Source organism: Stigmatopora nigra, chromosome 9 (assembly GCF_051989575.1).
Source record: "Stigmatopora nigra isolate UIUO_SnigA chromosome 9, RoL_Snig_1.1, whole genome shotgun sequence".
NCBI lineage: Eukaryota > Metazoa > Chordata > Actinopteri > Syngnathiformes > Syngnathidae > Stigmatopora > Stigmatopora nigra.
Genome location: NC_135516.1, coordinates 9,640,279 through 9,663,007, shown reverse-complemented (window position 1 = coordinate 9,663,007; position 22,729 = coordinate 9,640,279). Strand labels below are relative to the sequence as shown.

Sequence of the window (22,729 nt, the reverse complement as noted above, 5' to 3'; positions counted from 1 at the left end):
TCTCATTTGCTTGCATTGTGGTGACCTTTAGCGTGAGGTTGTAAACCCCGGAGTCACGTGCAGATCGCAGGGGTCACGTTGGCCTCTGTGTCCTCGCTGCCATCTCTCAGCTAAAGAGAACAATAATCCTCTGCACGGCTTGTGCGTGGCTCAGCACCACCGTGTTCATTCATCCAAACCCTCGTCGGCTTTTCCACCATTGTCTCTTCATTTAAAGGGCGAGTTCCTCTTACATATTTGCCAACCGGCATCCTAAGCAGGTGTTAACCATATCCATTTTGTTGGTTCCTCTCCGAAATGTTTGGTCCAGCTAGCATAGCTTAGCCCCTTCATCGTAGCAATATTTGGCATTATAAATAGCTAAAGTCATGCTTAAATTGTGTCTATTTTGTGTCATTGATCAGCAAATGTAAGTTTCTTAAGCTATATTACAATCGCGATTGGTTAGTTACACTAGCGACCGTTAGCATAGCATCATCGTAGCACACTGTAAATGTTCGATCTTCATTTAAAGTATTTTTTGATAAAGAACGATTGTCTCTAACATCAGGTGTTCTCTTTAGGAAGTCAACATTCATACCTAACACCCACAACAACCCGATCGCTAAGCAAATGGGAAGAATCAATTGCTAACCTGCAACCATGCTACTGAGCATGCACAACTCCCAGCAAAGTAAGTCACTGTCTTATTAAATAAACATGAAAACGTAGCGATTTGTTGTTGTTTGAAAGCTACGGCAATCATAATAAATTGCAAGGATCTCATGCTGTAATCGGGATTTTATTTTTTTAATCATTGCATTGTCTATAAATGAGAATACAGAGACTGTATTTATTGTATTTATTTTGGAGCACAAATGGCAAAATTACCAACACAAAGGTGCAAATGTAGGCATTGCCCAACATTCAAGCTTTATCAAATGAATTCAAATCTAGCCTAACATTCTCTAAACAATAAATATGCAATTACCTTTCTTTGCTTACACTCAAGAAACCTCACAATAGACCCACACAGGTAGGAATTTTGCAGAAAACTGCAACATGATCCAAGTCAAGTTATAGTGAGATGTTTAACTACCATTGACAGTGATAGATGTCTAATCCATTTGCAACCTTTCACTCAAAATGAATTGGACGTCTATCACCATCCATGGCAATGACTGAGTTAAGCTTAATTCTGGATTCTCTTAAACCAACTTTGTTCTTCTCTGGTGCTTTTCCAGCTGCAACAATAGCTGGTGATGATGTCACCGGGTTGAAGTCATACGGGCAATCCCCCACCAAGCCTCCCTCTGCAAAGTGATGAGTCACCATCACGAGACGGTATGTTGTCCTGCACTTGCTCAAACCCATTCGCACTAGCGGTGTCACATGACGGCACTTCACGTTGGAAAATGTCTTTGTTACACGTTGCAAAAAAAATAATTGATGCACTCAATTTGCTATTTTAACCTCACTTTTATGCTAATGGGGAATTTGGACCTGACTATAAACGTCATGGTTGTAGATTGTGGAAGGAGGCGTAAGGTCACAAAGAAAAGTATATACAAAAAGACAATACAGTATGAGTATAGTAGTGTAGTATAATACTCTATTTGTTCATTCGTCTATCTCAGTCAAAATAGATTGGGCATCTGTCCTTGAAACATTATTATTATATTGTAATCTTCCCATTTTAATTTTTTTTTTTGATAAAGTGTTACAGAGAATACGTTTTTGTAGGATTTTTGAAACTGAAGGCAAACAAGTGTGATGAAGTGGTTGCATAAGTGTACACACCCGCTTGCAGATATCAAACTCATGTTTGTCTTCGGCAATTCATCAGAATTTCTCAAGACAGGCGTTTCCTGATATGTTTTTGGAAGCGTACATAAATTCCTCCAGCTAGTTTATGTCAGATGGCTTTTCTAAATGAACCTGCTGTGCATGTTTTTGCAAGAAAACCATAGTCACCAGAGTAAACAGATACTAGCGCAGAGGGAGATTCTGACCCCTGTAACCTTTGACCTCAAACCACCCATTCACTTGACTGCAATTGCCTGAACATCCACTTTACAAAAAGTCCAAATAAAAACAACTTCTCGACAAATCAATTGGACGTCTAACCCCTTCAATGAGTTAAACAAGTGCCTCAAAAATAGTTTAAGTCAACTGAGGACAGCTGGAACACTTGGACAAAAAAAGCAGAGGCTTGTCAATATTCCGTCAACACAAGTACAATAACAATTAAATGACAAGCTAACAACAATGAATATTCCCACCCTTAAAAGTCATGACGTGCAACTAAACCAAGAATCTAACTTTCAACTTAGAGGCGTGACGGTAAATAACAAAACCACTAAGTACAGTTCTGCAACGTACATTCCATTCTTTTTCATTATATTGACCGTTCAAGTGTCTCATAGATGTGCAGTATTTGTCCCAAGCAGACCGTTTCCATGAAACAAGACTTTTTTTTTTTTTTATAGCTACTGTAACATGTGAGCAAAAGTTGCAAGGGAGCAAACACATCCAACAGTGTGCGTAGCCAACATCATGCAGCGTGAAGGGTGGGGGGGGGGACTAAAGTTTAAACAAACTCGGGAGAGGTGATTTAAAAATAACTTGGAACAGCAACTACTCAGTAGCGGATTCCAAGTATTAGCCCGCCCCCGCCCCTTCCGAGCCCGCCGGGCCCCTCGCGAATGCAGCCAAAGGTTGCACGGCGTGCGACTTAAACGGGCAACGCCTCAATGGGAAAGTCGGTCGGGGAACCTTTGCAAAAAAAAATGGAGGTCAGAGGTCAGCATTGCGTGCGCTCTTTAAAGTGGGTGTATCCTCAACTTCGAAGTAAATAGTCAGTTACATTTGTTTCTTTTCAAAATGTTAAGTTTCAAAAAATATTTTTGAATTTAAAAAAAATTAGGAAAAAAATGTGTTTTTTAGGTGCAAAATTAGGACAGAAGATATATATATTTTTCAAAAATCTTATTATAATGATTTGTTATGTTAGCTAGAGCACAATAAAATTAGCTGCACATTGTTTGTATGCCAAGTCAAAAGTGATGACAAACTATTAGTTGGAACTTTTTGATGAAACTGGGAGGCAAATTCCATTCAAGGGTGGATTAATCTAAACAACTAAATGCAAAACATTTCATATCACCTTGTTACTATATGGCTTTAATGTTGAATAGCGTCATGCAAATTGGTCGAAAAACATTTGGTATTTTCCTATTCCTAATACATTTGCTCAAGCCACAAAATCTGATGATTCCACCTGCAAAAATATCACTAACATGTAGTTTACCCAAATCAATTCATGCTTAAATTTTGGCTTGAATTTGCTCAGAAAGACTGACTTTGGGCTTATCCCCACAGCCAACCAGTCAATCTGCACAAGACTGATGCCCTCTAGGAAGGTTACTTCACATATGCCTGAAAAATATCCAATAACCCTCCTTTTAATAGACATAAGACGTATACCGATGCGCCATTTCCAGTGCGGTTACTTTCAAGGAAAGAGCAGCCCCGCTCAATTGCGCGTTTGTTTTGAACATTGAGTGCTTGAGTCCACCACAGGAAGCGAGGTGCCCCCCTGCAACCCGCCAACTTGCAACCCGCCCTCCAACTCCTTTCCATCCCTATTCCAACCGGATTGTCCCGATGTAGCAACATTGTTGCGCAGGCGTCATTCACTCATTCATTCATTCGCTTTATCGGGCGTGCCTGCACTGTCTCAAAAGACAGCCAATGAAAAGAGGGCATGGCAAGTTTTGTGCCTAGAGTAAATCAAAAGATTTTTCCAAGGAAGCGCTGTGGCGCCTCGAGTACCCACCTCGTAATCGCCGCAGGAATTCAAAACCTGACAATCAGGATGAAACCTGTTTCTGTCATCATGATAAAAACACATCAAGTTCCGCCATCCATATTTGTCATAGATATCATCAATTACCATTAAATGCATGTCTGTGTTGATTTAAAAACTGCATGAGAAATGTTGTGTTGCTATTTAAGAGCTGTGCTAAGAAAGTCCTCCCGATGGCTCGAAACAAAGTGGCAAAGACCACCGACAGAGTGGGGAAAACAACGCGAGCCTTTTCCCCAAATAGTAACAAGACTCTCCCGTAGCTAAACACGCCGCTCCTACATTGAAATGCTGTGGTTTTCCAGAGACTCAAGGTTTTTCCAGACCGCCTCACTTACAGTCAGGGCCTCAACATATGCACAACACGCATATACAGTACACTATTCACTATAGCTGTGAAAGTGGAAGGGCTTGCTGCAAATGATCACGTTTCAGCACCACTGACAAACATTCATTCCATCGCTGTCACTCCCTCCCAGTTCAAATGGATCGGGCGTCTATTGCCGTCAATGGCAGCCTTTGAGTTAATTGTGTGAAGAATTTTGGTGACTATAGTTGGGCTTGAAATTCTGACATCCATAATTTGCTTAGGGCCCTGGAGATGTAAATTGCGCATTTCTGACCACTGTGACCTTTGGCCTTACTTCTACAAAATGTAATCATCTCGTACACAAAAAATATCCTGCAAATTTGCTGATAATCCCCATAATTTTTAAATCATTGTAAACATTTTTGTTTGACCTCGGTGACCTTTGCCCTTACTTATTATTAATGACCTCTTCCAGTCCAAATTAGAAACACATTTTTTTTTGAAGGGATACTAAATCCAATCGCAAAATCATCTCTACTAGAAAATACACAAATTAGCCTATTTGTTTTAATGTTAAACTGTAGTTGAGACAAATACCAGCACTAAACTCTAAAAACCCAATTTCAATGACGCCAGCAAACCAAATAACATAAAGTACATCATGTCACAACCCTGAGGTAAAAATTTGGGTCATAGTTGAAATATGGTAGAAACAGTAAAACCTGATGATCCTGTTGCAAGAGGAATTGCATGCAATTGCTGCTATGCTTAACTAAATAACAAGCAAATGCAAATAATGTACAATCATGTGCGCTGTAAATAAACGTGAGTCATTAAAAACCATGACGTGCTTGACGTTTAATACCTCAAGATTAGCGTAAACACTTTTTCTGAGAACAGAAACTGGATAGAAACCACCAATAGCGCCAATTCTTTGACACAGCACATTTTTATTGAGATATTAGAACAATGACAGGAATGCATGATTTCATACAAAGGGCGCACGCTCGCTCGCTCGCTCGGTCGGTACATGAATGACAAAGACGTTCCTCAAAATGCACATTGTGACAGTTTAGCAAAAGGGTACATTTGTAGTACAGGCTAGTTACTTAATGGACAGACATGATGACATGTTGGTGGGAAGCTTAACGTTTCTTAAGACGTTTAGGGGAATTATTACAAAGAAGAGGAATTGACAGTTAGACGCACGCTAGTCCAACTAAATGTCAGTTTTGCACCATACGCGAATACAAAGATGGCACGTTACGGTTTCATCCTGTTGATAAAAAAAAAAATCCCCAATTGATAGGAGCTGTACTTTGACATTTTAGTTCATATCTCAGGACAAAAATAAAACAAAGACGCTTGTATCTCAAGGCACCATTTGTCGTAGTAAAATCAATTTGTAATTTCATAATGAGACATTTGAGTTGAGAAAGACAGTCAAAAAAAATGGGAAAGTTTCAGATGTAATAGAATGTGGATTGTCATTCGTACAAGCTTGACTTAAAAACCCTGAATTCAACCTTTTGAGCCAGTCACAATTGTTAATCACTTTCCACCCCCCCATGAAGAGATAACAGTCGCCGCCCATTCGGAGAAATCACAAAACGGAAAAACCACTTGGATTTGCCTGTAGTCGTAAGCAGAAAAAACAAAGTCGCATCAGTAATTTGTTAACACAAAACCACCAGCCGGCCGGTGCCAACTAAAGAAATCATCGCAGTTTAGCTCCGCTGCTCCCGACCAACAAAACACAGCAACATTAATAAGCAAAAAAAAAAAAAAAACATAGAACATAAAATGAGGAGAAAAGGGCATTTTATCTGCCCTACAATATTGTGCAGGGTTTTTTGTCCTTATACGGATTGTCTGATGCAGGGATGCCCATGAGGAGAGGGTCGTTTTTGGCGTGATCGTTGCAGTAAGTCATAAGGTCCGCCGAAGCCTTGGACACCTACAGGTGGACAAAAAAAAAACACCTTTAAAAACACTCCGTTAATTGTAATCTTCAACATATTGTTTTAATATTGTTCGAATGTATTGGTCTTTTGCAGAAGATAGTGCCAAGCATTATTTCTAAACATAATGTATACATTTATAGCGTCCAAAAGTACCTTTATCCTCTCGATGCTGGCTTCTATCCTAAGTTGCTGCACCGTCCGCCTGCTATGGGCGATGTTATTGGAACTGTGAGCCTTTGAAGACATTCTGGCAACAAACAAAAGCAAGCATGGGAAATTTCAATTTCATTGACTGCAATGGATAAACAAACAAACTTGCTTATTGTAACGGATTCAATCAAATTTGATAAATCCAATCTAGCAATCATTTGCGGGCCCGATTTCTGATCCCTAATATTGGAGCAACAGGTGTATATTTAAAAACATGCATGCCCGTTATTATGTTCTGCAGCCCAGGGCCATAAAAACACATCGGTGATAATGAACTTCGTCACTTCACCTTCCGCACTTCCTCTTACTTGATTATTCCCCGAAGTGACAATAGTTGTTTGGCTGTTTGCCACCTAAACGCACAAGCTACCTTATTATTGTCACCTCTATGTTCTAATTACGTTATTGGACCTCAGATTCGATTGTCTGTTAACTGGCGACTACGATGTAAGCACAATAACAAATAAGGATCACTTTTATTGTGCAAATGTCCAATTTTAATGCAAATCTTATAGTATATTGCATATTAAGGCATTTGCATCTGACCAATGGGCGGTGGCACATCTCTAATCTTGTTGAGGAACTTTTCCAACAGTGCACAAATTCCACAAGTCACAAAAATTGAGTGCCAGTGCTGAAACGTGCAAGTGCCTGGCGGATGTATGTCGCCAAATGGTGCAGCAGGTTAAACTTGCGATTCCGCTTCCTGCAAATGATTCACAGACATGATGGCAACGAGCCCCAACACGTCCGGCGTTGCACGCTGGAGCCGCGTGAGATCCACTTTTTTTTTTTTTCCACTCTTGCCTTGCCGACTTCCCTTAACTGCAATTTAGTTTCTCCACACAATAAAACAGGACTGGCTTCCTCGAACACATTCTGCAACACACTTTTACGGAAAAAATGTTCTTATCAGGCCAAAGGACACTTGAAAAAAGGAGCGGGAAAGGCTGCACAATTGCCAAAAAAAAAGGCTTTTATTGGTAGTTGTCCCACAAGTAAAAGTTTCAGAGTTGTCAATATTGTTGTCAACAAATAAGATTGTCGTTTATTGTGTGCAATGATTTGTGGGTGTACTCCATGTGCTCAAGTGCTTAGGGGGTACAATTTCCTCAGTTTGAATAATGATGACGTCATTTTGCTGCAAGAAAGTTGTTGCAAGTGCGTTAGCTTTATTGTGTAAAGTTGATCTGTAAATTTGCAAACTATGCTGCTTTTTTGTGGGTTTGTGTCAGCTTCCTTGAAAGCTGCCATAAACTAAAATATTGATAATTGAAAAATAATTTCTTTGTCTATAATAATGTATTCACAGGGATATAATCAAGCTAATTTTTGACTTTGAAACTCCAGATTTTACATGTGGTTTGCAACCTAAAATGAGCTGAGAATAGTTGGACTATGAATATGATGTTATTATGTAACTAAATCTAAATCTTAAGTCCCTTTTGATTCACTACTAAGACAATCATCTGCTTATGAAGGAAAGAGATTTATAGAATAAATACATGCTTTCCATTTTTTTTTAATTTAAACCTTAGCTGCACGAATCTTACATTTTTTTTCTTTACCTTTGCAGAGCATTCATTCAACAAAATGGACGGCAAAGTGGACTGATCTAGCACCAGCGTCAGTGGCACCGAAAGACGAACGTTCACGGTAAGACCTCCCAGTTTAATTTCATTGGACGTCTATTCTTTGCTGTTTTTTAAAAAAAAGTACAATAAACCCGAATAATACATAGGCAACAATAAACAATATTTTTCCCAATTTGAAAAACTTTGATAAAAAACTAAATACAATAATAAGGGAATATTTACTATTAAAAGTCTTTAACAATTAACCAATGTTCAGACAAAAACTCCATTAATTTGATCATCAATTAGTCTTCTATTAACGGTAAAAAAAAAAGAATCATGGCAAGACGGAATGACTGGTGAAGGTACTGCCTAAAACGGACCAGATTTGGCCCCCGGGCCGCCACTTTGACACATGTACTTTAAGGAGTCCAAAGCTTTTACTGGCAAACAATCCATGCATTGCAAGGCAACTGCATTCTTCGTCCCACTGCTGACTGGCGAAATTGAGACTTTTGAGTCACCTTGAACCAAACGCAAGAAAACAATGGCATCACGGTAACAAAGACCGCCCTCCCGCCCGCTAAGCCACACTGCAATTCAAGCCCCCCCACCCTCGAAAGATTAAACCATTAGTTTTCTCCTCGTGGCGCCAGAAGCGCGGGAAGACTGGCCCGGCCCGGGCGGGCGGGCGACCGCTTGGCTGGCACGTCAACTCACTTCACGTGGTCGTTGTGAAGCCGGGCGGGCCAGCAACAGGCCCCATTTTTAACTGGACGCCAACGTGCTTTTGATGTCATCTGCATACCTTGTCGGCAGAAAAGTTAACTGAGGATCGAAATAGACCACCCTAACATAACACACGGCATTATAGACCACCAGAGCAGCGGCTGCCACACTGCTATGTTGTATCTACCGCTCTCACACACACACACACACACACACACACACATGCGTTTCATTAAGTGTGCTTTCAAAGTGCACAGAACAGGGAAGCCTTATGACTCAGTGCTGTTAAAAGCGCCACTCCAAAGAAAACGCTTCAATTTTGCTGCTGACTAATACAAACAGCATCCCCACTGCAGCGTATAAGAAGATTCAGACTAGTCGCTGTGGTCCTACAAAGGGAAGTTTTTTTTTTGGTTAGTTTTTTTTCAAACCCCAACTATAAACCACTAGTTTTTGTATTCAATATAGGTGAACTTTATAAGTAGGACCTCATTTGTTTGCAGTCAGTGAACATGTCCAATCTGTTTAGCATGGAAGACTGGCAGCAAATGGCAATGGCAGCCACTTGGTCAATAGCCAATGCTTTAACATTGTTGAAGTAATCTTTCAAGATTAGATTTTGAAAATAAGCTAGTTATGACTCAATATTAATGTAATAACGCATTGACTTTAGCAGAAACATTGACCCTAACCAACATCTTGGCCCCGCACTTTATAAGCCTGGCGGGTTGCCCGAAAATAAATAGAACTTGAAATACTTCAAAAGTTAATATTCTTTCTCCAGCCCAATCGGGACATCCCTAATTAAACTCTCAAAGCATGTTTGATGAGTAAGAGTGACAAAGCATGTGCGTAAGAAAGGCCATATTTAGTCTAGTCTGCTGACGTTTGGCACTTGGAACAAAGACTTGTAAGGCATGCACTCAAACCAGAAAACAGCCGACTGGATTGCTGCCTTTGGCGTTCCCGTCCGTCCGTAATACGCACGGATTCCGCCACCCCTCCCTTACTCTTATGCGGACTCCTCCCAATTGCAAGTTTGCCAGCAGGAGTTTCCCAGTCTGAAGAGCCAGCTAACAGTAGCTCTCTTCTCATGCACCCTGTCGCCAGTCAGCACTTTTCCAGCTGAGTGAGAAACCGTCGCCAGCTACACCTTCAACATGACCCCACATTCATTCAATGCAGTCCCCCACAACCCCCCTTATCTCTCTTTGTGTAAACATCAACTAGTTCTTATTTAGTTACCCTTGTTAAAAAAAAAAAAGTCTTAATACTTAAGTCATCAGTCCTCTTGTTTATGAGCCGGAGGGCTCGGTGAGACTTTTCCTGTGAGAGAAGGAGTGCGGCAGGGACTAAAATGTGTGGCCAAGCATTTGTTCACACTGTGAGAACCACCAGTGACATCATTATATTCCCACCAGGAAAAAAAAAAGAAACTAAAAGAAAGCAGTTAGTGTTTAAAGCTGGCCTTTTTTTTTGACGAGAACGTGGGATTTTCCTGACTTGAACGAGTCATCGTGCACTAATTAAGGTTTATATTACATATACATAGGATAGTCGTCTTGAGGCCTATGAGACAATATATATTTAAAATTCAATTGTAGTTTTACAAAAAAAAAAGTAAAATCAAATGAAGGATCTGGTAGATCTTTTGCAAGGATTATTTTTAAAAGGCAAGATAAAATTGTGCTGTTGTAAAGTAAAACAATTCTAAATTAAATAGCTCAAATGAAAATTAAAACTTAAAAAAGCAATTCAAACATTTGTAAAATTGTAAAATAAGACAAGTAATGACCCAACTTTAAATAAGTAGTGGCCTAGGTGTATTTTATTTTTCGGAATTACATATTATACATTTCTTGTAATATCGCATAGTCGAACTCTATAGCTGCCATTGAAGGCCACGTCCAGTCCATTTTAATTGGGATTGGTTGGAATTGATTGAATTGATGGGTAAGCATTTTCAATAGATCAGTTGAAGGAAAGAGCAAAATAGCCGTCGAGTGCTAAGAACACGACGAGAACCAGAGCCGCGGTCGGCGCCGCCCGGCAACGGCAGCTATGGTCAGTGAGATAAGGGAAATTGACGCGACCCCACCCCTGCGTTTAGGACACGTTTCCCACAAGTTCTGGGAAACTCGTGTTCTCTGGTGCTAGCTCGCCTGCAAGAATGCTGCTGGGTGATCAGCTGAGAAGTCTCTATTCTTCCTTAGAAAGACGACTTCTTAGAAAGGGTTGTGCGTGTGCAAAGGTTAATGGGATGGATGTTGGTTAAACATGCACCCGTGCAAATAAGGCAGCTCCGGTTTTTAACCCCCCCCTTCCCGGTTGTGAAGAATTCCAGTTTAACTTGAACGCTCATACTGCAACTGAGCCCAAGAGCCAGCGCAAGCTTGTTTGTGGCTTTGAAAAATAATAGACGAAGGAAGTGAACTTCGCTGTGACGGATGTGTGCAAACTGTCTAGACAGCGGACTAGACCAGAGCCATGGCTAACCCTAGGATTCATGCGCAATTTCATGTCTAGTACACTCATCTGCCGCTACGTGAGGGATGCCGTGGTGTAAACAGCCAAGAAAATGTTCAGGTCGAGACTGTAGAAATACAGTCAACTCATTGACGTCCTCCAATAATGTTTTAGTGTAAAAGCAATGCTATTTTGGGTTATTTTTCCCCTATCCCCTATTTGAACCAAGTGAATAGCAGCTTAGATGAAAGTTTTTTAGTTTTTTTTCTTTAAATACAATACTTGGCTATTCTTTCCAATGTAAACATATTCTGAATATTCGACATTCCGTGTCATTTCACTGACTGATGGCACGGTTGCAAAAAGTCCAATCTAAAGCACTTTAACAGTTCCAAAAACAAAGCGGCGTGTCAAACTAGATAAGCCCAGCGCATCCGACAGATAGTCCGGCTATGGCGCAATCGCCGTCCTCAAACATGCTGATTTTTGGAACAGGATTAGGAACAAGACTGACTGCACATGCGGTAGAACAGGACTTACAAGGAGCAGCATTTGTGTCAGGGACTGCGCGACATCACTACAGATAACTCTGATAACACCAGGGCACGGGAAACTTCCTGGCTCGGGGGGGGCTGGGGGGTGCAACGGGGCGGGGGGCACTGTTCACACATGGTCAGATCTGGACATGCTATATTTACAGTGTGCACTCACTACAATACACAAACTAATCTAGCTAACCCGTGATGGCTAAATTTTGCACAATGGTGCTTTAAAATTGTATATTTTTTCACAAACATGCATATTGTATATACTGTTTGGCAGCTCATCACAGATTAATAATTCGGTCATGGGCCGCTTTAACGTCAACTTGATTTCACGTGGGCTGGACCGTTTTAGATATAATATTTAGATTTTATATTTTTATAAATGGATTAGAAGAACTGGATTCAAAGCCCTGAATATTCAATTATTTATATTTTAGCTTTTTTTATATATTTTTGGATTTTACAAAATGATTTTTTAACTAAAAACACAGAAAAAATGATTCACAAATTACAATTATTGATCTAAAAAGGGTAAAATCAGGAAAATTAATATATCAAATTAGGCCATTACAAGACTCAATTAAAACTAAGCCAATGCACTGCACAATTGCAGGGTGGTGAAATAACCTTGGCTGATTTCTGCAAGCAAGCCGTGCGATAATGTCAATGTACTTGTTTTATCTTTTTTTTTGTGTAACTCCCAAAATCATACTTTAGGAATGAGGTTCTAGCAACAACGTCTGCTCTGTCAATGATTTTCATGTAGGCCGAGAATTTAACCCTGTACTTTTGGATATGGCCTTTTTCTAGCTGCCCTCACACACACACACACACACACACACACACACACACACACACACACACACTGATCCGGGTATTAAAATATAGCTCCTGAACTGCTGAGTTGAACATTGCAAGCTAGCAGGGTTAGGCATGCCGTTTGGCTATTGTTGAATATGCTAATGATCAGTTATGTAATACTAAAAATGGCGACCACGTGGTTTGGGAAGAATAGGAGAATGGAGATGCAAAAAAAAAAATCCATGCATCGTCCACAAGATTGACAGAAATGCATCCATTAGGTATTTAGTATGTGCACTAAGTTAGCCCTGGCTGATATGAATGTTTTTGGGGTTAAATATGTTGAAGTAAAACTGTTTGCAAGTCAAATATCGTCATAGTCGAGTCAGGTTTAATGAGGTTAAATGTGCTCTCTTAAATAGGTCGTTTTTGTTCATTGCTTGTAGCGTAAATGATGTTGTTAAGTCCACCGTAAAGCACTATGATTGCAAATTTGTGCTTGCTAGGAAATAACCGTAAATAATGCAGCCCTTTACTTGAAAAGTCACCCGGGTCAAGGCAGCATTGTCGTCAATAGCCGGAAAAACATTGTGAGAATCTTGTGTGTGAGGCAGTGTGTCAAGAATCTTTTGGGATGGGTTTTTTCCCCCCTCCTTGCATTCCTGGCACAGGAGGGGCCCCACTGTAGTCAGTGGATTTAGTCACCTCTTTTTTACACACAGGATGCAGAGAGTCCGCCACAGGCAGGGAGGGCAGGGTCGTTCGTCCAGTGCCTCGATGATATCATTAACTCTTGGCTATTTTTGGTACGCTAGCTAATAGGTCGTCTGTGTTGTCACTGGCTACTATGCAGGCACTCCCGGGTCGGCTCGATATGTGGGCGAGGAGTTGCCCGTGTGATGCCAGTTGGGTACGGTCCAAATGATCAAGGTCCTGGCACTTTCCATGGAAGTGCCTAGGAGCCTCTAGTTGCACAGTAATAGTCATTATCAAGCCTGGAGCAGCCCAAAACAAACACAGGCATGTGGCAGATAATACGCTTCAGACGTCATTGCAGACGCACGGTGACATGCGGCAGACAAAGGCCGCCAATGCGTAGAAGCTGCTGCTGCTGGTTGGTTGGTTGGTTGGCCTGGATTGCTCTTGAATAACAACACAAGTCTACAGATGCTCCATTGAGATTGCTCTTTTGCAGCATTAAAATAGACATGTGGCATTCTTTTAAGTTCCACCATTAGCTCACGGGTTGATCGTCAATCGTCTTGAGCTAAAATGCAAATGTGGCATGTTGCTGTTATTTTAATTCTACGTTGTCTAGGAAAATTTGCGTGCCCACGAAATGGTCGTAATTCGTTCTGTGCCCGTCAATGGCTGCCAATTAGTCCATTCTTAATGAATAAGTGAATGCCTTTATTGTCATTGTATTGTTTTAAGACGGAATTGAGGAGCTCTTTACAGTGCAAAAAAGTTAAATATAATATTTACAAAAAAAACATAAAATAACATTATGGAAAGAGTTCAAAATAGCAGAAACGCAAATACGAGTGCTAATGCCTTGTCATAGGCAATCCTTTGTGCAGCTCTGTGGCAATAGAATGCAAACACAGATTTATTTCTAAACTATCAGCCATTTCAGTTCCTCTTTGCAGAGGATAAAGAATATATTAATACATGACCCACATGTGTTCACATTTAAAAAGTATACGCTCTCTATTTTTATAGTCTGGCAGCTCGCCACGAACGTGCGTTCAACTTTAGCATTGTTGTCGAAAAAACCTGTGCAGAGTTTTCCACAAAGGACTGAATAGTGAAGCGTTGTTGAGGGCCGGCCACAACCGGGTAGAGAGAGATAAGCGTTTCCGCCTATGTGTGCACGTATATGTGAAGGCCGGAGTGTTGTGCGAGCCTCGCAGCTGTGTGTACGTTGTATTTGGTCCCGGGCCAAGAATCGGCGGCGGGCAACAGGAGCGCCATAAAACTTAAAGCTATTGTGCGTGCTATGGCTTTTTGCCTCAACTCCCACTTGCCCCTGAAAGCTACCATTGACGACAAGGACAGAGGGCCAGAGCACAATGGATCTCAATGCCGCCCTGCCTGAGTGGAACAATAAACAAACCAGTTCACTCTTTCCAGTCTCCGCCCAGACCGCCGGCCGCGTGTACGTTGTTAACAAATGCCAGCCAAGGTGGAGCTGACTGAGGGCAAAGGTTGGCCTCGTTGCTGTTAGGCCGCCGTCAAACTGTCTCACCTCCCCGCTGGGTACCGGCGAACGAGGGGAGGGTTCAACGCCACGTATGGAATGGTTGATAACGGCTTTAGACGTCACTCGGCTCATTAGAGGAACGAGGTTGTAAAGCGCAGTGTTTTTCAACCGAGAAGGAAATGTTTAGTCACTCGACATAACTCATTGCTAATGCACGTGTTGGAAAATTACTCTGTTTATGTCCTTGAGATAAATCGGGTTCAAGTATAAATCCTATGTGCAGATTTACAACAAGTTCTTGCAGATTAGCTATTATTATTATATAGTAAGTATTTTTAAAATGAACTCATTGACTTAATGTTATCAAGCGACAAGAACCGGCTTGACAAATTCGACCATAAATCTCATATTGCACAAAACATAAGTCATTGTTTTGCCTCGTTAAACTACTGGATTTTTTTTTTAAAATAGTGCTCAGGCTGTCTGTGGGAAATTTATTTCCCGACCAAGTGCCAGCCTTTGCCCTTACGGATCAGAGTTCAACGGGTGGACTGGGATGGTGTACATTTCCTTTTCTTCCATGAATTGGAACACTTTCTACTACTATGTGTGCACTTTGATAAGGAAAAAGCCTGCAAACGGTGTGCAGCTGACATCAGATATCTGCAAAGTTCAACTCCCTTAGCCGGAGGAGTCAACTTTCGCGGTCGTAAATTATGAGAAAGACACCGTGGGCACATCTTGCACACTTGAAGCCACTTTCCAAGTACGCTGCATTGCAAAAAAAAGAGCTTTGCTGCATTGCAAAAAAGAGACACAGATAAGCAAAAACTAGCACTGAGTGTTTATGTCAGAGTAGCTAAATTGAAATTATGGTATCTTCAAGCAGGAAGGGACATTTCGGAAGCAGGACAAGAACGACATGGACATACTTTGAACACGGGACGTCATGCGTGACCGCTGACTGATGTCTTATCTTAGGAGATATCCTGCTGGAGTCAAATACGGAAACGGACTCGATCCTAAAAAAAAAAACGTCTTAATTGCTTACCAGCATTAAGATAGTAGGGAAGCAATGAAAATGTCATCATAAGAGTAACTCAGTTAAAAAAAAAACTAAGAAAAATCTCATTTTTGAAGCCAATCCATAGTTGTTACAAATTAGCAGTACTAATTCAGCTCCAGGAAACGTAATGCGAGCCAACCTTTCTTTTCCACTTTCTTCGAACAGACAAATACTGCAATCAATCAGAAGGGGGCGGGCCCATCAATGGCCTCCCTCTTCATCCAACACTTTCAAAGGACATGTCGGACACGGGAGAGACAATCTGTGGGTCACTGTGAGGCCATTTCCTGCAATGACCCCCCATTGGAAAAAGTCACATGGTCTCCGCCTACTTGGCTTCCCGTCCCCGCTCGACATTTACCAACCAAAAATTGCTGAGGTGATGCAGCCAATCAGTTTTATGTGATTTACAAAGAGTTGATCATTAGTAGACATCCATTTTTTTATTCCTTGCCAGCCTTCCCAGTCATCCTGTCAGTGGCAGCCAGAAGGGATACATAAGTACTTCAAAATAGTAGTATTAATTTTTCATGTAATTCCAGACAAAAATAATAGTAATTACTACTAAAGCAAAAATTAAACTGTTACTTAGAAATTAAGCTTTTCTTGTAACTCCCACCAGACTAAAACAGTGCTACTAAATAAAGTATATAAAAAGTAACGATGTGAATTTAAAGCACTCATAAAGATAAATGACTTTCATAAGATTGAGTTGCCCAAATGAACACTTTTTAACGTGTAATGTTTTAACATTAACTTTTAATGTGTTTAAACCTTTGTCAATGTAGAGCAGAATTTTACTAAATTGATGCACACATTATGAAATCCAATTTAAAAAGCACATTTCATAGAAGTAAAAAGTATATATATATCTTGATTTGAAAATGTGCTTTTGTCATGATGTACATCATTTGATTACAACCACGTGAAAGTCCCACCAAGTCACCCCCCCTATCTCCAAAAGTGTCCTCATACTTTTGTCCTTTTAAAAGTCACATGACTGTACATTCTGAAAACTATTTCTATGCATTCAGTCAACATGAAATCTCTTTTCCAAAGCCTTCCAGCTGATTGCCACTGAGCACACAATCAGATAAGTGTAAGAGGCCCAAGGAAAGCCAACATAGCTTAAAGTTCAAGAGGTAACCTGCATAAGGACTCAGTGTATTACAAGCCTTTCCATTTTTCAAATAGTACAGGGAAGAACTTGTTCCCCAATTCCCCCCCACAGAAGAATGCCTTTTTTTTCCACGCCAATGCAACAACGCCCTTTAAATGTAGATCATGCAAATGAGGCACCTGATGAGCACCCAAAAACAAGCTCAGACTGTGCACGGCTTGGACACCTGCTAACACAAAGGGACAAAACCTTACTACTACTACACACTGGCCTCTGTCTCGCACCCAAGTTTGCTTTCCCTAACTGCCCATAAAAGTTCTAAACAAATGTATAATCCATCAAAATGACAACCCCCTCTAAAAAAAAAAAGTCCTACTGTATGTATACTCAATGCAAGCAGGATTTTGTTCAAGTCACATCCTATTCTTGATCCTTTTTTTTTCTTCTAACCTGTCTTACAGGAAACTGGGTTACACCAGACGGACTCTCCAAGTTGGACAGGATGTGACCATATTTGGGTGAGTACAGTGATGTGTGCGTGTGTTAATCAGGGGAAACGACGCAAAGTACAAAGAGGTGCGTCTTCCTGTGAGTGGGAGAGCTTCAAACGTTGAAATCCTACTCAGAAACTTTGCTTGCGGATCAGAATACTGCGTATGTGGACCAGGAAATTATTAGTATATGGTTGTTATTAATGCAAACCTGACTAGGTCAGTTTATTCTGACATGTGGCAATTATTTAGTTGACTCAATATGTATGCTAGGCAAGGGTTTTATAAACCCGGTGGGCCTCTTTTCAACATGCTGAGTTTGAACCTTTTTGGTTCGTATTGGGTAAAAAAAGCGATATAAAAACTTGAATCATGTTAAAGAAAATCTCCTAATATTGCTTTAATCTTCTAATATTTTTGTCAAAAGTAGTTTTATCTTGAATCATCGTCAAAAGTCTGTGAAACCAAACCAGTTTCAGGGACCGTAAAAAAATTAAATCTCTTAATATTGCATTTGAATCCTGTAATATTAAAACATATGACTTCATTCTCGTGATATTATGACTTTAATCATTTAATATTATAATGTATTATGAATTCTTGTAAATATTGCAACTTTAAATGTAGTTTTTTGACTTTTTGGGGGGGGGCATTCTCCCTTTGTATGGACTTTAGTTGACAGGATGCTAAAAAGAACACCTGAATTAGAAAAAAACATACTCAATTGGTTGCTTCCTTGTCCAAGCTGGAATTTGTTGCAGGGAGATTATCTGAACCACGAGGGTCTTGAGGGTGCTGGAGTCTATCCCACCCGACTGCAAAGTGGATACAATCAGATGCATTTTTTTTTTAATGAAAAACTCAATCCCACAATGCACAGTTGCAAAATGTCACACTGTTGCACCTCGTGCCGTCTTGCAGGAAGCCCCGTGCAAAGCTTGATCCGAATCCTGGACCCGCCTTGTATTCACGGCCCCGTTGCCTGCCACATGTTTTGGTTGCTATTGCAACTTTCCAGTAAATAATGGAGACAACAATGTGTGATGCGAATGGGCACAAACAAACCATCTAAGCTGCCAGGCAAGGTGAATGACAAAAAAGTGAGTCATACTCAGTCAGGTGTAACGTTCAAACCACAACGGCTACTAGAGCGTCTTGAGTTTTGTCCCTCGCGCACACTCACACGGTGGCTATGGACAATAGAAAGATTGCTTAATGGGCCCTCGTAGTGGGAGTTGACAAAAAAAGGTGGGCCGAACCTGCTGATGCCAAAAGAGACAGATGGTGTCATTGAGAAGGTGTGAGAAAAGATGTAGTTTGTAGGATTAGTTTCGTTTAATTGTTGGAGGAAAAGGATGGTCAAGCCCACCGCCTAGTGGAAGGTAGAGGTACTGCATTGACTAAATGCTCCCATTTTCTCTAATTGAGGTTCAAAATAGGAAGAGAAATGGAGAGAAAAGGAGGGCAACAAATTGTCTTGCGTTATATTTGTTTATTTTATTTTTTTTTAAATAATTTAAATGGTAATTTTCATAATTTATTATGAAATAAACTTTCAACTATAGCTTGTCACTATTAACCCAATGACTGCCATTGACAATGATGAATGACAATCACAGATTGGCTGTTTTAGACGTTTATCGCCGTCAAAGACATCCTAAAACTTCAGTGTGACTGTGTGCTTAATTTAAAAATAGCATCTCAAATTAATCGGGTCTCACAAGATTTATAAAGTGGCAAAAAAAAACTCAAACTATAAAAAAAACAATGCCATGCTCTTCCACTAGAGGGCATTAAAACTAATTCATGTCTACACTTTTTTTTACCCCAGCAAGTCAAAGTGTCCTAGGGCCATTGTGAATCCATCCACCATTAATTCCAGCACACAGAAAAACAAGAAACATGAAGTATGCATGATGTTCTTGATGCTTCTTGAGACAGAGACAACACTGAACTATTTAGCCCAGAGTAAAAGTAGCACAACTTTGACAATATGGACTTTTCATGTTGGAAGACAAAGGGCCATATTGTGCAAAGCCCACTTGGGAACAGCGGACACATCATGAGGCAGCACCGCAAACCTATTTAAGCCTCTTCCTAAAACACCACAGGCAAAGACAACAGCCATACATGCAGTGCTTTACTAACTGCCAGCTTTTGCGTGCCCTTATTAATATTCTATTAATTGTAAAATACCTCAAATGTCACCTTACATGTGGTCAGTTCAATTATTTCAATTCTCACAAACTCACTTTTTTGTATATATCTGGCAATCTTTGCTAAATTCATTTGGGAAAGAGTGGAATTTGTCATCTGCAAAAAAAAAAAAAAAAAAAAGGCTGTTTGGTTCAATGGGTTTATAGAGCACAATCTCTACATAGTTCTTTTATTCCAAGAAAACTTGATTATCAATCAAGATGGAATAATACAGTAGCATGATTCAGGAAAAATAAGATCAAGCTTTTGAAAAATTGCAATTGGCGTCAAGAAATAATCATTTTTTTAAGACACAAATGTTGATCAAAGTCCCCGGCACAACGATGACAAATAAAAACATCTTTTTCTCTTTCCTTAGCCATCTGACTGTGTTGCCGCGGCAACACTTCCTGACTGCCTTGCTGACTCTATAAATGTGAGGTTGATGTCAACTTGATTAGAGAGCGAGTGCCACCAAACACGTGACCACTTCCTGTGCCAAACTTTCCCGGACAATCAAGGTAAAAACAAAACATATTTAAGAGTTTTTCCCAGTGACCTATTCTCAGAAAATGAAGACTTCCAGTAAAGCTTGGTATTTTGTAAACGCGTGTGTTCTGTTGCCAAACCAACAGTAGGGTGTGACTACGCGGCCATTCGGCAGCGCTCCTCTAAGTACATCTGCTGCAAACTCCTGAGGAATTCCAGTTCTAGCCAACCACTGGAGGCCAAAGCTTGTGACTGCCTGACTCACAAATACCAATAATGGAGTACATACTTGTCACTCAGATTTCATTTAAGCAAATCAAGTCCATTCGTTGGCTACCATTGGTTAAGATTTGGAAGGCCTTGCAGTCGTCGTTTGTCGTAAACCACTCCCAGTTCAAATTGATTGGACGTCTATCATCGTCAATAGCATTATAAATTAGTTAAATATTGTTTTCAGAATTACGAGTGAATTTAAATTCATTTTCAACTCCAAATAAAATGGAGCATTGGAGCATGATTAAGGTTTCTCTCAGAAAACTTCCATCTATTTTGGAAGAAAAACTAAATCGGAATCAAAATGTTAAGTTGGCAGGAATTTTCATCTCTGTTAAGCTATTAATAGCAATACTTCAATGTTTTTTTTACAAAAAGGCCAAATCTTGAAGTAGAGTTGTAACAAACAAAAAAAATACAATACAATTCAGTGCAATGGCAGGCAGTAAAAAGAGAAACCTTAACGTTGCAACATCTGGGACTTTCTCCAATTCAGTCACATTGACAAACGTGACATGGAAAATGACACGAGAGCATCAAAACGGAACATAACTGGCGGAGACATCCGTGATCAATTATCTAAGTCTGGTTAATGAGTCAATCCGCAAAAGCGGGTTCGAGCAGCGCCAGAAATGGGCAAGTTTCCAATGCTGTCACTGTCAAAGTCTCGCAGACAGAGCTGCCAGTCTAGTCGGGCAGCATTCTGCGTGAGAGGAAATGCAATGCACTCTCCTTCCAGAAGAGCCTGTTAGCCGGTAACATATTAAAGCATTGGTTATGGCCGCGTTGTGTCGCTTCCCACGTGCCCCCAAACAGTTTAGCCATTGTTTGGCCAGCTAAACTCAGATGGAGACCAAAGCAAGGAGATAAAATTGATCCCCTTCTCCATAGTCTGCCAAACTATGAAAAACGACTTATAGTCCATAGAATACCAAAGCTTAGATTGTATCAGAAATCGCCTAACAAAATGCTAGCGTCAAATATTTTGGGAGTAAAATAGGTCCAAAAAATGGTCCAAAATTGAAATTCCATCTGAAAAGATGAAGAGAGGAAAAAATATGACTTTGACTTTAATGTAAATGGATGGAAAAACATGAATTGTTGCAGTCACTAGGCGCCAAATAGCCTCAGCTACGTGTCGAATTTGGTCAAAACAAAAGAAGACGTTGTATGAATCCACCCGCGAGGCCATCTTGATTAGCCTTTGTGTTACTGATCAATTGACATGCACCCCACGTCCAGTTAAAGCCTGGCCTGGCCTGCCTTGCCCTGCCAGTGAGAAAGCCAAGCCATTCAAATGCAAGCCATCCCAGTAAAGCTAATGAGGGCAGAAAAGTGCTCTTTCTTTGGTTTTTAACCGGGAGGGACACCATGTTGCTGCTCAAAACCAGGGGGCAAAAATAACAGCCTCATGAATGTCAACTTTTTCCTCTTTTTTTCCTTTTTTGTTGTTGAATACAGAGAGTAGCGTTTGTTCAGCGAGTTTCACACAAGGCTGCCTCATGACCAGAACCTGATGGCATCAAACAAGGGCCTTGTTTATTTCCAATACGCTCTTTGCCATTATTACAGTGACTATTTTTTTAAGACGCCATTTGTAGGTTGTTTATTTTTGTTATTTTTTTAACACTATAGCCATACGCACCATTCTTGTTTATTTATTTGAAATTCTTATAAATTGGAATTAGGAATTTATAGTTGCGCGCTCCTCATTATAATCCATTAAAGAGCGAATATTTTATTTTATTTTGGTAATTTTGAATATATTGAACACATGACTACATTTTGGCTCATTTAGGTCACAATATTAACATTGTAAATTTTGATTTTGTTAGACAAAGTCAAACTTATTCGAAGAGTTAGGATTACTGTAATAGCTTTAGTAAAATCTACTAATGTTGGACTTTGTATTAGCATCAAACTAGTGTCGTTTGGTTGGAAACTGTTTGAGCAAAACACTCATCTGTCTGCTTCTAAAAAGGAAATTAGGTGAGGGGTTAAAGGTCACATCATTCAGAAACACAGAAGTGCTTTGAATTGGGCTGCTTTGATTAAAACTTGCTCTCTTTTTCAGAGTGATCCTCAAATTTGATCATGTTGTTGGTCAAATCAAGTATTTATGGCCAAACTCTGCACCCTAAACAGGCATCAACTAATGGTAGGTCAAACTTTATGCACTATTTGTCTATTTAGTTTATCTGCTGTGTTTTCCCCTTTCCATTTTCTTATCGTCCTTATACTATTCTTTTAAAATATTATTTTCTATCATTTGGACCTTATTCTATGCAAAATGACAATTCACCAAACAGATGTGGTAATCTCTTAAATAATATTTATTAATTAAAACAAGGCTTCAAATTAATTAGACATCTATAAAGAAGTCCAAATAAGACGTCCTAAAACAGTGCAGAAAAGCCCCCCCAACACAAGCCTGGAGGCTTCCTC

At 40.1% G+C, this 22,729-nt stretch overlaps 1 protein-coding gene and 1 long non-coding RNA gene across 6 annotated transcripts in view; one reads left to right on the top strand and one right to left on the bottom strand.

The window, feature by feature from the left end:
* Window positions 1–72: 72 nt before the first annotated feature.
* Window positions 73–22,729, top strand: part of LOC144202223 (uncharacterized) — a 26,578-nt gene continuing 3,921 nt past the window's right edge. For 2 of the 4 annotated variants that reach the window (XR_013327491.1, XR_013327488.1), the window contains exons 1-7: window positions 73–260; window positions 564–673; window positions 1,224–1,323; window positions 7,908–7,987; window positions 17,297–17,353; window positions 19,902–20,043; window positions 22,359–22,442. This is a non-coding gene — a long non-coding RNA (uncharacterized LOC144202223). Of the gene's footprint in view, window positions 261–280; window positions 410–563; window positions 674–1,223; window positions 1,324–7,907; window positions 7,988–17,296; window positions 17,354–19,901; window positions 20,044–22,358; window positions 22,443–22,729 lie in introns of those variants that run through there. The other 2 variants (XR_013327489.1, XR_013327490.1) reach the window with 2 other exon arrangements.
* The window catches only part of gng12a (guanine nucleotide binding protein (G protein), gamma 12a), an 18,336-nt gene continuing 694 nt past the window's right edge, over window positions 5,088–22,729 (bottom strand). For both annotated transcript variants that reach the window (XM_077725311.1, XM_077725312.1), the window contains exons 2-3: window positions 6,275–6,368; window positions 5,088–6,114 (exon numbers count right to left, since the gene is read on the bottom strand). In XM_077725311.1, coding sequence (XP_077581437.1) covers window positions 5,989–6,114; window positions 6,275–6,367 — 219 coding nt within the window. In that variant the 5' untranslated portion in view covers window position 6,368 and the 3' untranslated portion in view covers window positions 5,088–5,988. The remainder of the gene's footprint in view (window positions 6,115–6,274; window positions 6,369–22,729) is intronic.